The 12,605-nt window shown below is 37.9% G+C and overlaps 1 protein-coding gene across 1 annotated transcript in view; it reads left to right on the top strand.

The window, feature by feature from the left end:
• Positions 1-4,038: 4,038 nt before the first annotated feature.
• The window catches only part of LOC149071055 (putative aconitate hydratase, mitochondrial), a 28,654-nt gene continuing 20,087 nt past the window's right edge, over positions 4,039-12,605 (top strand). The window contains exons 1-6 of the mRNA XM_089248676.1: positions 4,039-4,330; positions 6,735-6,812; positions 8,328-8,407; positions 9,404-9,542; positions 10,360-10,398; positions 11,434-11,514. Of these exons, the coding sequence (XP_089104802.1) occupies positions 4,295-4,330; positions 6,735-6,812; positions 8,328-8,407; positions 9,404-9,542; positions 10,360-10,398; positions 11,434-11,514 (453 nt within the window). The 5' untranslated portion in view covers positions 4,039-4,294. The remainder of the gene's footprint in view (positions 4,331-6,734; positions 6,813-8,327; positions 8,408-9,403; positions 9,543-10,359; positions 10,399-11,433; positions 11,515-12,605) is intronic.

The raw sequence follows: 12,605 nt of genomic DNA, 5'->3' as shown, positions 1-12,605 counted from the left end.
TAGTTTCTCATCTTTTGTGCCATTCTTGTGATAACGATCCTCAATTCTACAATCAAGTGTTCTTAAAATTTTAGGATCTTTTAAATCTGTTGTATCTTTTGTATTTTTTAAATTAGAATATACTTGAATATAAAAAATATTCTTTTTATATAATATATTTTTTTATATACTCAGAACTTTATCATTAAAATATAATAAATTCTGTAAATTAGATTAAGATAAGAGAGTATAAATTCTCACAATTTACAAAAAATCATTGCCGATGTCAACTGGTGAACCTGAAATCCTAAATCATGACTTTCAAACATTACTAAAATATCCATTAGGCTCACTGCGCAAATTATTTACGTTAATGTTGTGTTCATAGAGCATTATTCTTTTTGTATTGCATAGATATACAGATAATTTTAAAAACAATTCGATAAACCAAACCAAAATTTTCGACTTTAGTGCAATACTTTAAGACGCGTATGCCCTATCGCGCCGATCATGCAACGCACGACCCCCCTGCAGCGGTTCTAATCCACTCGTGGGTACACAAACTTCCTTTGTGTTCCTTTCTTGACTTTGTGTTCGTTGAAAAAACAGATTCCAGATGGGTCTAGTTAAAACAGCTCAAGAATCGTTCGCAACACCGAACAAATTACTGAACAACCAATTGCGAATGGTTTCATTGCATGATCCTCGAGATAATGTATACGCGTCTTTAGTACAGTAAAACCTCCTCTAACGGCCAACAACGGTAATCTCCGAACAACGACCACATTTTGTTGGAACCGAACTCGTCCCATAGATTTGACATCACAAAAACCTCCGAACAACGGCCACTTTCGACATGGAGTCGGAAAAAAAATACGTATATCGGATGAGAAAAAATAGTTTTTTTAGGTGATTTTTAGAGGGAGTTTTTCCTCCCCCCGAACTTTATGGGGGTAAAATATTATGTATGCTCTTTCTTTCCCTGGGTACAAATGCTAGGTGGGTATATTGAAGGCAGTGGAGACGAAAAGAACTTGAAGAGATCATATAAGGGAAGACCTGTTGTCAGCAGTCTAATCACTAGAGGGATATACAAATTATCCGATTACTAAAAACCCTTTTGTTCATTCGACACTCCCTACTCCAAGGGATGGTATAGTCTAAAAAAATAGTGCTCCCAAATAGGAATAGAAATGTCCAGGGTTTTAATTTTTTGAGAGTGATGTTATAACCCCCCCCCCACTTTTTTTTAACAACAATGCATGTCAGCGCCACTATGGTGGTCGAGTGGTCATAGTGACGGACTCGCATCGTGAGGATCCGGGTTCAAACCCCACCGTTGCCACAGTGGTGGTCGGCGGAAGCTGGTTTTCTGCGGTTCCCAACTTCGAGGTGTGAATGCGAGCCGATCTCCCCATTAAAAAGCCTTGCCGCAGAGAGCACCAGGCCTACAACAGTATGATTATTCATTCATTATACTTCACTGACTATGAGTAGAGAAAAAACTCATAGTTAAAAAAAACTGATTGCAGATAAAAAGCATTACACCGGAACAAACTTCACGGAAGGTTCACTATACATACACACTCATTCCAACATGTACCGATTCGTTAGAAGTTCCGCGCAGAGGAATATGGACGAAGCACATGTCTGGTTTAGTAATAGTAGTAGCACCTATGTCTTCAGCTATCGAATTGGAATTAGGAACACCTTGGAAAGAACGTCTAGTTGAAACTCCAGTGTGAACGAAGGACTATTTGGGGTTGCTGGTACACCGTCTTGGTCCATATCAGTTTTTTCTTGCTTGTTGTGTTCTACCTGACCACTGCATGCTTGAATTTTAGGATGTTATAATAATGCTGCTGTAAATCGATTAATCAATTATTATAATACATATTCAAATTTGTATTATCAAAATATATTCATATATTTTGAAATAATTATATAACTACCATAATCACAGTTACAGAATAAATTATCAATATTCACATGCTATATATATACACAGATCGCAAATTTTAGTGTTTGTTTTTTTTCCAGAAATAAAATTAACTTCTCCCAATGAAGCTTTCGAATAGACGTCATAATCATCATCAGCATCACTCCTGAGGGACATACACTGGATGATCCCCATAGAGATCAATGTTAAAATTGCCGATTTTAGCGTAGAAATGCGGAAATCTAGTAGGATTTTCCGCCACATCGATAATTTTAAAAATTGAATTGAATATTTGGTTTTCGAAATATTGAGCTCACTTAGAGATACGAAGCCTAGGAAATTAAATATAAAATAATGAGGCAGACCCACTTTTGAGGTGGATATCCATGCAATAACATTGATTTCAAATTTTTATTTATATCTTCTCAATCGTGAAAATGAGAATTAGTGTCTCCGTACTGTCTTATATTATCCAATTGCATCTATCCATATAGTTTAGGATGTTTTTAAATATAAATTACATCGAAGAACCGCAGCTTTAATCAAGATTTTTTTGAAGAAAAAACAGGCAGATCGATAACTTGAAGTTAAAAAAAAATTGAAATTTCTAGCTCCCACTAAAAAGAAGAAAAACGATTCATTTCTATGTTTCTTTAATTTATATTTGTTTCTTTCATGAATCGCACAGGAAGTCGCCATATTGGATACCTTGTATGTCCCTCAAAAAAGAGGGGAAAAAAGGGAAATGTCACGTGATCCAAAAAGGCTCATAACCGTCACTTCCCAATAGCGGCCACATTTTCACGGTGCCGTTAGTGGCCGTTGTTGGAAGGTTTTACTGTATATAATTGTAAATACTTGACTACATATTTTCACCAATGGTGACAAATATTTCGAAATCTGTGCTCCCCAGAATATCCGACCACGAGCAGCACCTCCTAGAGATAAAAGGCCTCCGCACTCAGCTTCTGACGTCAGTGAGTAGTCTGTTTTCCCTCAGAATATTCGGGGGGGAAATTCCCTGCTCGTGCCAGTATCATCGTTGTGAGGAAAAGAAATGATCGGGCTCAGAATTGGCGATTTCTATGCCCCACATCCAATCACTATGCGGTATTTGTGAGCCAATCGGGAAGGTTCTACGCCAAAATAAAAAGAAACAAAATAGGATGCTGTATTTCAAAATGTGGCAAACTTGCTAGGTAGTCTGAATGGCGTTTATGGCAAACACTGCAGAGGCCTTCTATCTCTAGGAGGTGCTGCCACGAGCCGCTACTGATCCAAACATAAAATTTTTGAAGCATCGTAAAGACCGCTGCAGAAAAATTACATAAGGCTAGTGGCTTTTTATGGCACCTTGTTTGCAAGAAGAGGAGTCTGTGTCAGACGATTACGATATAACAAACTGAACACAGAAGGTGTACACAGCAGTGGTTCTCAAACTTTCCTCACCCGTGAATTCCTTGTGATATTCAACGTTGATCCACGGCTCCCCAGAAGAGCCGCGATGCGCTTTTTGAGAACCACTGGTACACCAAAACAAGCTGTCAAAACATTCCTGTCTCTAGTGTGGCGTTGGCCGAGAGGTGCATTTGTGGGAAAATGAACAAGGAATTCAAACTTGCTGAAAGATTCTACCAAAAGGAGAGGCAACTGGAAAAATGTTGCTCATGCCTGGAACCAACCCTAAGTACGTGTAGGTGTTGTGAAACTGACATGAAGTTTGATACTGTATAATGCTTGTTCTATGTGTAATGCTCCCATCTGCCATCAATTTTTCTAACTATGCGTGAAAAGTAGGCTCATCGATTGCATGAATTCGGAAGAAAGTATTTTTCCCTGAAAAAAAAAATGTCAAATTTCGCAAAGGATTTATGATTTCCACTTTGGTAGTTATAATGCTGATCAGAGATAATTTTTAAGAACCCTTTAAAGGGTTAAATTCTGTTTGATCATCCTTTCGTCCAGTTTATGTGACGATGAAATATGGTCACATCAAGCAGATCCATGTTTTCAACGTTTGTTATATTTAGTCTGTGAAGAATTTGGACTTGGAAGAATTTGGACTGAAAAATTGCAAAAATTTCAAATCAGATTAACTATTGATTGATAATCATCCCCTTTCAAAACTTTATTCAAAATTCCGACAACATTGTATCAAATATTTCATGATTTAAAAAAATATATATCATATCGGAAATTTTGATTGTATGTAAGTTATAATCTGATAAAAATGATGATTACAAAGAAAAGGGTTTTTTTTAATCTGTATAAAAACAAAGAAAATGAATAAATTATCTAGATCGGACTTCACTCTGTGACGGCGATATCGTCTGCTCCTTCGTCTTTCCTCCCCTTTTGCTGTATTTTACTTCAGACATGGCGTGCCGCGTATTATTGAGCTCCGGCCGATCGGTAGGTTGTTTATTTTTTTTGTGTATAATTTGTATGTGTTTTGTTTACATCTCCTATAATTCCTCCTCATGCAATGTCTATACATATATACATTTTGCTATTGTTTTGTTTACGTCGTGATGTTTATTTACTATCTGTATTAATCTTGACCTCAACCAAGGACACGAGGCTCTATTCATTCATTGTCCATGGAAATTTGGGGGTTATGGCCGGATGTTGACGATATTAATTGAATAAATTTCTCGATCGTTGTATCCTCCATATTATTGAGGGGGTGGGTGATCTCTTTGCTGTCCTGGGGATGTACTTAGTTTCAATATGGCCACACTTTTAGCACGTGAATAAGATGGCTTATTCATTATCAATGGAAACCCCGATTTGTGAGTAAATGAATATGTGGCTGTTTAGAGAGATATATATGGCTTCTTCTCAGCCCGAGATGTCAAGGAAACAGTTATTTTCCGGATATTATGCTGAGGTAAACTCTGAAAGAAAAGGTCATCACGTCTCCGCCGGGACTAATTCAGGCCCTCTTGCATACAGGGTAAGCATGCTGCCATCTACACCACTGGAAACATGACCCTGCTTTCTTTGTGAAGTAGAGACGTCAGTGGCCTCTCTTAACTTCAGGAAATGGCCCCCCTGGTGGGACGGTTTTGAGAGATGACTTTTTCTCAGCCCAAGATATCAAGGAAACAAGTTGTTTTCCAGATATTATGCTGAGGTGAACTCGGAAAGAAAATTCATCACGTCTCCGCTGGGACTCGAACCCAGGCAATCATGCTCACAGTGCGTGAAATAAAGAAGGCAGGGTCATATTTCCAGTAGTGTAGATGGTAGCATGCTTGCCCGGTATGCAAGAGGGCCTGGGTTCGAGTCTCAGCAGAGATGTGATGACTTTTCTTTCCGAGTTCACCTCAGCATAATATCCGGAAAATAACTTTCCTTGATGTGGCTGTTTGTTTGGATGTACGTTGAACCACAAGTTGTTTTAGCTGGTGGTGGTGGGGTGGGGGGGGGGGTGATGTTGTCCAAAAGAATGACCTAGAGCAGGCATCTTCAACCCGCAGCACTCCTGAAAGTGGCCAGAGTGATCGATGATTGTTTCTGGTTTCGTGCCCGCGAACACTTGATGAACGTTCCAATTAAATACCATTGCATTCAAGGCTTGAAATTATCTTGGTTTTATGCATTTGTATGTTAAACTTGCCATAAGGGTGCTCTTCTTTTGATAATGGGTTCACGCAGGGCTAGAACTAGAAGGGGGGGGGGCGGGACAACTGCCCCGGGTGGTAAAATTTAGAGAGCAATTATTTTTTAGGTGGGAATAAAAACTTAACAAATTTTAAAGTTCAGGGGAGGCAAAATAATGTTTGCCCAGGCAGCCAAGTCATGTTTGTCCTGAGCGGCAAAAATTCTATCTTTCCTCTGAGCGCCAAAAGTTTCTACGGATGGCCCTGGGTACACGCAGTGCTCTCAACTGGGAAAAAGTTTGAAGATCTTTGACCTAGTGCATATACAAGCATGTGAATGACCAAAAGAGTATCTAGAGAGCAAGAGACTACATTAATGAGTGACCAAGAACGTGTGTAAACATGTGAATGAATGACCAAAAGCCATTTTGAAATGGTAAATCCAGAAATTATTCAACTTTTGATGTTTGTGCTGGTTTACTTGTATAGTTATACAGCTGACGCTCATTATAACAATCCCATGTTACAGCTACCATTCCATTGTAACAGCTGGTAGGATAAGTCTCAAATGTTTTCATAGAATGGCGATCATTATGTTTTAGTTTCAATATAATGACCCTCCCAATATAATGTCTGTTTTGACGAGACAAAGGGGGGTCATTATATCGAGCGTCACCTGTATTTAACATCCCTATCACTGGCTGCAATGACTATAATTTTAACCCCAGAATATCTTGTGGGAGTTTGCTCATTTTCAAACATGTTTATGATCGTCGCCTACTCTGTAGAGATGTGGAGAAGAATTATTCATGTCTTGAAAATGTGTAGAAATTTTTCTTGCTCTAGACATGCATGGGATGTTTGTTTCTTCCTTTATAAATGCATGAGACTTTCTGCCCCCCCCCCCTCGCCCCCTCAGGCCAAAAAAGAATCTTAGAATCCCCTAAAGCAGATTGTTTTGCATTGTTCTGTAACAAGCCCTCGGGTGACTGAAAATGTTCTGCTGTAAAAATTTTCACGACAGTGTTTTCTACGCAAGTATTCTTTTTTTGAAATTCTTATAAAGATTTTTTTGTGACATACGCAGCAGGTTTTGACATGTTCTGCTTTGGGGTTTGAACTAACAGGTCATGGTTGCATGGATATATTACATTATAGTTTTTTTTCTCTCTATTTTATATTCTATTAAAAGGGATATCTTAAAATTTCAGGTTCTGAAGCCGTTTGATACGTCATGCCGATCAAGACTTTTTCATGCCACGCCACTTTCTGCTGCAGCAGCTCGGAAAGTATGTTTTTTAAAAAGTGCATTTTATGTTTCTTCAATACAAGTCCTGTATGACTGACTGTGAAGTTAGATGCGGCAAAAAATGCAGTATCACTTGCTATTCCTTGTTTTACACTGGCATAGGAGTTTAATTCATTCTCCCAGAAGTCACTCACAGCGAATGCCCTCATTAAAATTTCTATATGGACATATCAGTTTGATCAGGTGTCTTTTACATATGGCCATTGGAGCTTTTTACCACGTGGCTCTTCGTCGACCATCTCTGGAAAATTTGCTTAAAAGGTAACAATGAGAAAATGATTTAGAATTTGTGAGAGGCTTTCCATTTGCATTGTTCTACAAAGAGGCCTTGGCTGACTGGGAATTTTCTTTGGCAAAAGTTCCCAAATAGTGTCTTTTACACTTTTCTTAAAATTCTTCCAGTTTGTTTTGTAGTAGCAGGTGATTGATTTGTGATATACGTTGTCAATTTCGACATATTCTGCTTGACGGTGGGTCTCTGTAAAGAGCCAAATAATGTGGACTAAATTGATCAGTCACCTGAAGCACTTGGTGATGCAATGAGGGTTGCAATTAGGGAGGAGCGGGTGGGTCTTGGACTGGGTGGGGGTACAAGTTTTAAATCACTTACCCGTCTTTTAACAAAACAAGAGGGCACCGAAATGCATGCTTGGTCCTGTTGACCGAGCATCTAGTTGCGGCTCTTGATTCAATGCATCCACACAATAATTTGCTTTTCCAACATATTGCCCTAGATCTGCCTGCCTTCGCTCCATTTGAATCTGAACATGTGAGTGCCTTGGCTTCATTCACAGCTGCAGATGTCTGCCTTTGCTCAGGCATGGACCCAGCGGTAGTATGAACAATTGCTTCTGCCAAGAGCCGAATAATATGGGGAAATTTGTCTGTTTTGCAAAATAAGGGATGATTCAATGGACTTGCATAATTTGCCCCTCCTGGCACATCAGTTTCATTTATATTTCCTGAAATGAAATCACAATGCAGTAGCATTGTTCAAGTTTTTCCTGTCATTTTTGTCGAAAATGAAAATAATATAGCACTTGTACACACACTTCCTCATTCATTGCAGTCTGCTGGCAAGTAAAAATTCAATTATGTACTGTACATTAGAGTCACCTACATATGTACACCAGACCAGACCTCCCTAGCTTCATTGGTTTATGCAAGAAAATTATGGTCTGATATTTTTTGAACATGCCTCGTATGTACAGTTGAACCCTGATATAATGCCACCATTTGTCTCACAGATTTCTGACGCTATAACAAATTTGGCATTATATCGAATTACAAATTAACGTGTGTAATCCCTATATATATATGAAGTTGTGGCCCTATCAGAAAAAACACAGATTTTTCACAAGTGTTTTTTGCTTGCTTATATTCAAGTTATTCGAAATTCCAAACGATCTTGCTTGAAGCTTTTTTGAGAATACTGTGAATTTCTTTTTTTAATGCATTTAAATGAAATCTTGATTGTTCTTATTTAATGTTTCAGGTGGCTATGAGCAAGTTCGATTCAGATTCATACATGCCATATGAAAAGCTTTGCGAAAACCTAGAAGTTGTGAAGAAGAGGTAACTCAATCTATCCTGTAATATCCTTCACCATAGTTTTGTATATACAGTAACTATACCCTCTTTATATTGCATGTGTCAGGAACAAAAAAAAATTCATGATATGCAACTGATAATTTTATCTAGATTATATTGCTATTTGAACGTTTAGTAGTGTTTCTCATATATGACGAGAGATATTTGAATATGCTTTTATAACGAAGTGCAAAAATTGTAATTTATCCACATTGTGCTGGAGAACTACCCATTATCCTCAATCTTTCTATCTAAGAAGCTGTATAGCCTGTGCCCTGGATCTGTCACCTGCAAGCTTTTCTCATAGGCATGGAGATCATTTACCTCTCCTCTTTCCCGGCAACCCGATCCCAAAAACAACATTGTTCAATAGTGCAAGAGCCACAGCCATTAACCACAGTCCATAGCCATCAATGCTATCCCAGACTCCTAGCAGTGGGTGCCTCAAAAGAAAAGTATATTTTTTAACTATTGAACCAACTCAGTATTTCTTTCCCTCGATGTGGGGGAAAGGAAGTGCATGTACCCTCTTTTTTGATGGATAAATGTAGAAGGGGTGTGATGGGGTTCATACTTTCTTTCCCATAATCCTTTGCACAGTGAATGGAGAAAAACTGAGGTGTGATAGCGCTGTATGAATGTGTTTTTAGTGAAGATCACTCACACTGGTATTATACTAGCTTCCCCCCCCCCATGTGAATAAGACTTCATTTAACAATGCTGGAGGACCGGAAAAAAAAATTACTGTAGGTGTTATATTAACCATGTTCCTTACATCCTGCAGCAGGGCCCTCCTAGGCCGAGTTCTTTTGCGAGACCCACGGTGAATTTATAGTGTAAACAAAAAACAAAACAATCATCTTGATCTTGCCCATTTCTGATGTAATACACTATGAGAACGTTTGTTTCCTTAATTATGTGCCTGTTTTTTTTTCTTTATTCTGTGAATGCTGATCTCAAGGTTTTTGTATGTATTTCCAGGCTAAACAGGCCGTTAACATTATCTGAAAAAATTCTTTACTCCCATCTGGATCAACCTAAAGATCAAGAAATAGTTCGAGGGAAGAGTTACCTCAGGCTGCGTCCTGACAGGGTGGCTATGCAAGATGCAACCGCACAGGTCATCATTTTCTTTTGCTTATAGACTTCCTGTGAAAATAAATCCTTTATTGTTTTTTTTCCCTTCATAACCCTAGCATGTTAACATCAATCACATGAGCTCCTGTACACGGTGCCAAATTAACGCATGAAGTTTTGAACAAACCTGCGTTTTTGAGCTATAAATTTATTAAATGATTTCATAAAAGTTTGTACCTTTTTTTATAACTACAGTAAACCCTCAGTATTCACAGGGATTATGGTTTGGGGACTATCACAAATAATGTAAATCTGTGAATAACCCAAACACACTCTATAAATTGCTCTTTTTATGCCTATTGTTAATATCTACTTCACCCGGACTGCGAAAGGTATGTGGCCCGATTCCCCGCTTAGACGTGTGAACTTTCTTTCACAACTTCATCTCTGCTTGGTATCAGTCCTTTGTCCCTTTTATGAACAGTTTTGACAGACATCGTTTCTCTCTACCCATTTACAAACATGTGATTGTTGAATGAGGAGACATTTTTACCCAGCTTCAACTGTGGCAGGACTTCTAACTGGATGAAAAACTTGCCCTATTTTTCCTTCCCACCCTTTATTTTTGATATTTCATAAATTCTTTGTGTTTTCAAAAGAATGCTTGAATTAGCCCTATGAGAAATGTGACACAGGATTTACACCTACTATTTATTGACCTTCAGAACCATATAATAGAGAAAGAAAAGTAAAAACAATTACAGTCGCTAAGTGTAAAATTTATACAGTCAATACTAGACGTGATAGCAGTAACTTTTGTTATTTAAAACTAATCAAAAACATTTTCTCCCTCTTTGTAGATGGCAATGCTGCAGTTCATCTCTTCTGGTCTTAAACGTGTAAGTTTTTATATATTTTCTCTTTATACATTTCAGTGCTATGTTTGTTGTTTTATCACAAGTGACAGGAGACGAGGTTCGGCCTTGTGCTATAACCAATGGAACTAGTGTTCCATTTATACAAAAATTAGCCACCTAGTGTCCTTATGAAAAAAAGAACTGATAATCATATTTTTCAACAACCAAAAAGATTTTTATTCATTAATATTATAATTTTGTAACTTCTAAGCAAAAGCTGTATTTTTTCAATAAAATGGCACAAAAAAAAGTGATATATTGAGTTCAATTAGATGTATTTGAAAAATAAGTTGCCAACACTGAATGGAACTTGTTTTTTTAATCATTTGGAATTTTAATATGTATGTTGATATTCAATATTTGGTGCCATTAGTTGCAGTTGTTCGAAGGTTTATTCATATCTTATTCCTTCATGTATCCAGTTAATATTAGTTTGGTTTTTGTTTTTGTCTATTCTATTGTCAATGTGCCTTATAATATGGTGTAAATTTGATGTGCTCATTGATGAATGTATTTCTGGGCTTTTAAGAGGTGTTTGGTAGGTTTGAGTATATGCTTAACATGTTTACAAACCTCAGTGGTTGCATCAACAGGGAGAAATTTTGGCAGAATGTCTCCATTGGGATCTTGGCCCGTATTTATGCCTTGGCTGTTTAATGTCTCGGGGATACCACTTTGCCAAAATTTCAAGAAGCAAAACATCTAAAGCCAGTTCCATACTCACAGTGCCACGCCGATCTGATCTCTGCAAAAACTGGTTTTTTCAGAGATTCATTTGAGGTTCATTTCGTAGCTGTAGTAGATGTGAATCTGGCTTAGTGATGCTAACCACACTTGAGTTGGTAAAATGTCAAGTATAGGCCTATGCTCAATCATTTAAAAAAAAATTATCACCGAACAAAGCTGCTAAAAACCCTACAAATACTTCATATAATGCCCATATTTCACTTTCTTTCATTTGTTTTTTGCGAAACTTTTGAAAAACCCAAATGATAAATTTTATATTTTTATTTGTAGGTTGCTGTGCCTTCAACCATTCACTGTGACCATTTGATTGAAGCTCAAATCGGTGGTGATAAGGATCTTTCCAGAGCAAAAGTATGTAGCGATTGTATCCCGCAGTTAATGACAATACATTGCATGTTTGAATTGTCTAGTTTTATTACTCTCCATTGTTTTTCAAGTGCCATACTTTCTGCAACACCACATTCTGTTATAACCAAAGAGCCCATTTTCCAAATTTATGTCTACCAGCATTGAAAGAGCTGGTCTAATGAGTCCTTTAAGATTCTGAAAAAATATTATTTTAGGACACCCCGCCCACCAGGAAAAAAACAATGTTTGGCTCCTAAGGAATTTATGTGGCACCTAATTTTTTTCAAGACTTGTTTAAATCGCCAACATCGTGTCTATTTCCTCAACTTTTTTTTAACAATTTCTTTCTGAGTGGCCAAATAATGCTATAATTAACAAGAAATCAGCAGGAACCACACTCACAAAATTGGGGGGGGGGGGGAGAATGCTTCCATCATCAATTCGTAACTTCTGATTTTAAACGTGAATGGTGGCATCTCCTGAGCACATGTGCTGTGAGATCTACCAAAGATTATTTAGATATTTTAAGGGTTCGAAACTGACTCACATTCCTTGTCAAAATCTTTTTTGACTGGAGGAGGTGCTTCTGCTCGTGAAAGAAAGGTAGTGTCATGGTGATTGCACACACATGGCTAGCTCAACTGGGTCTTCACACCAAATGGTTTGAGAACCAACCTCTCCATTATGGAAAGAAATCGGTCCAGAATCAGCCATAAACAGTACATCCCGGTTTTGTTGGCGATTGTGTGGCCAAAAAATGACTGTAGTGAAGAAATAAAAGAAATTTTCTTTTTTCATTCTATAAGGTAATGATCCCATTTTTATGTGCCTAGAAATGCATGTCATTTTTTTTTTTTTTTTGTGAGGATGGTTCTTTTTTGGGCGCCACCCGTAGGCGGATACAGGAGGGCAAAATGGGTGATTCCCCACCTTCTGTTAAAAAATTGTATCATTAGCATATGCAGAAGGGCGGGGTAGACATTTCCACTCGCTTTCCACACCCTCCGTGATCCCCCCTCCCCTCCTTTGTGGAGCCCGTATCTGCTTATGGCACAGCATTGGGTATAACTGATATAACCAAAGAATCCAACAAA

The sequence above is a fragment of the Pholcus phalangioides genome, unplaced genomic scaffold, assembly GCF_987345545.1.
Source record: "Pholcus phalangioides strain wild (caught in Gottingen) unplaced genomic scaffold, Ppha-v1.0 ptg000020l_1, whole genome shotgun sequence".
In the NCBI taxonomy this organism is placed as follows: Eukaryota; Metazoa; Arthropoda; class Arachnida; order Araneae; family Pholcidae; genus Pholcus; species Pholcus phalangioides.
Note: the sequence above shows the minus strand (reverse complement) of the source record. Positions and strands in the feature narration are given on the sequence as shown.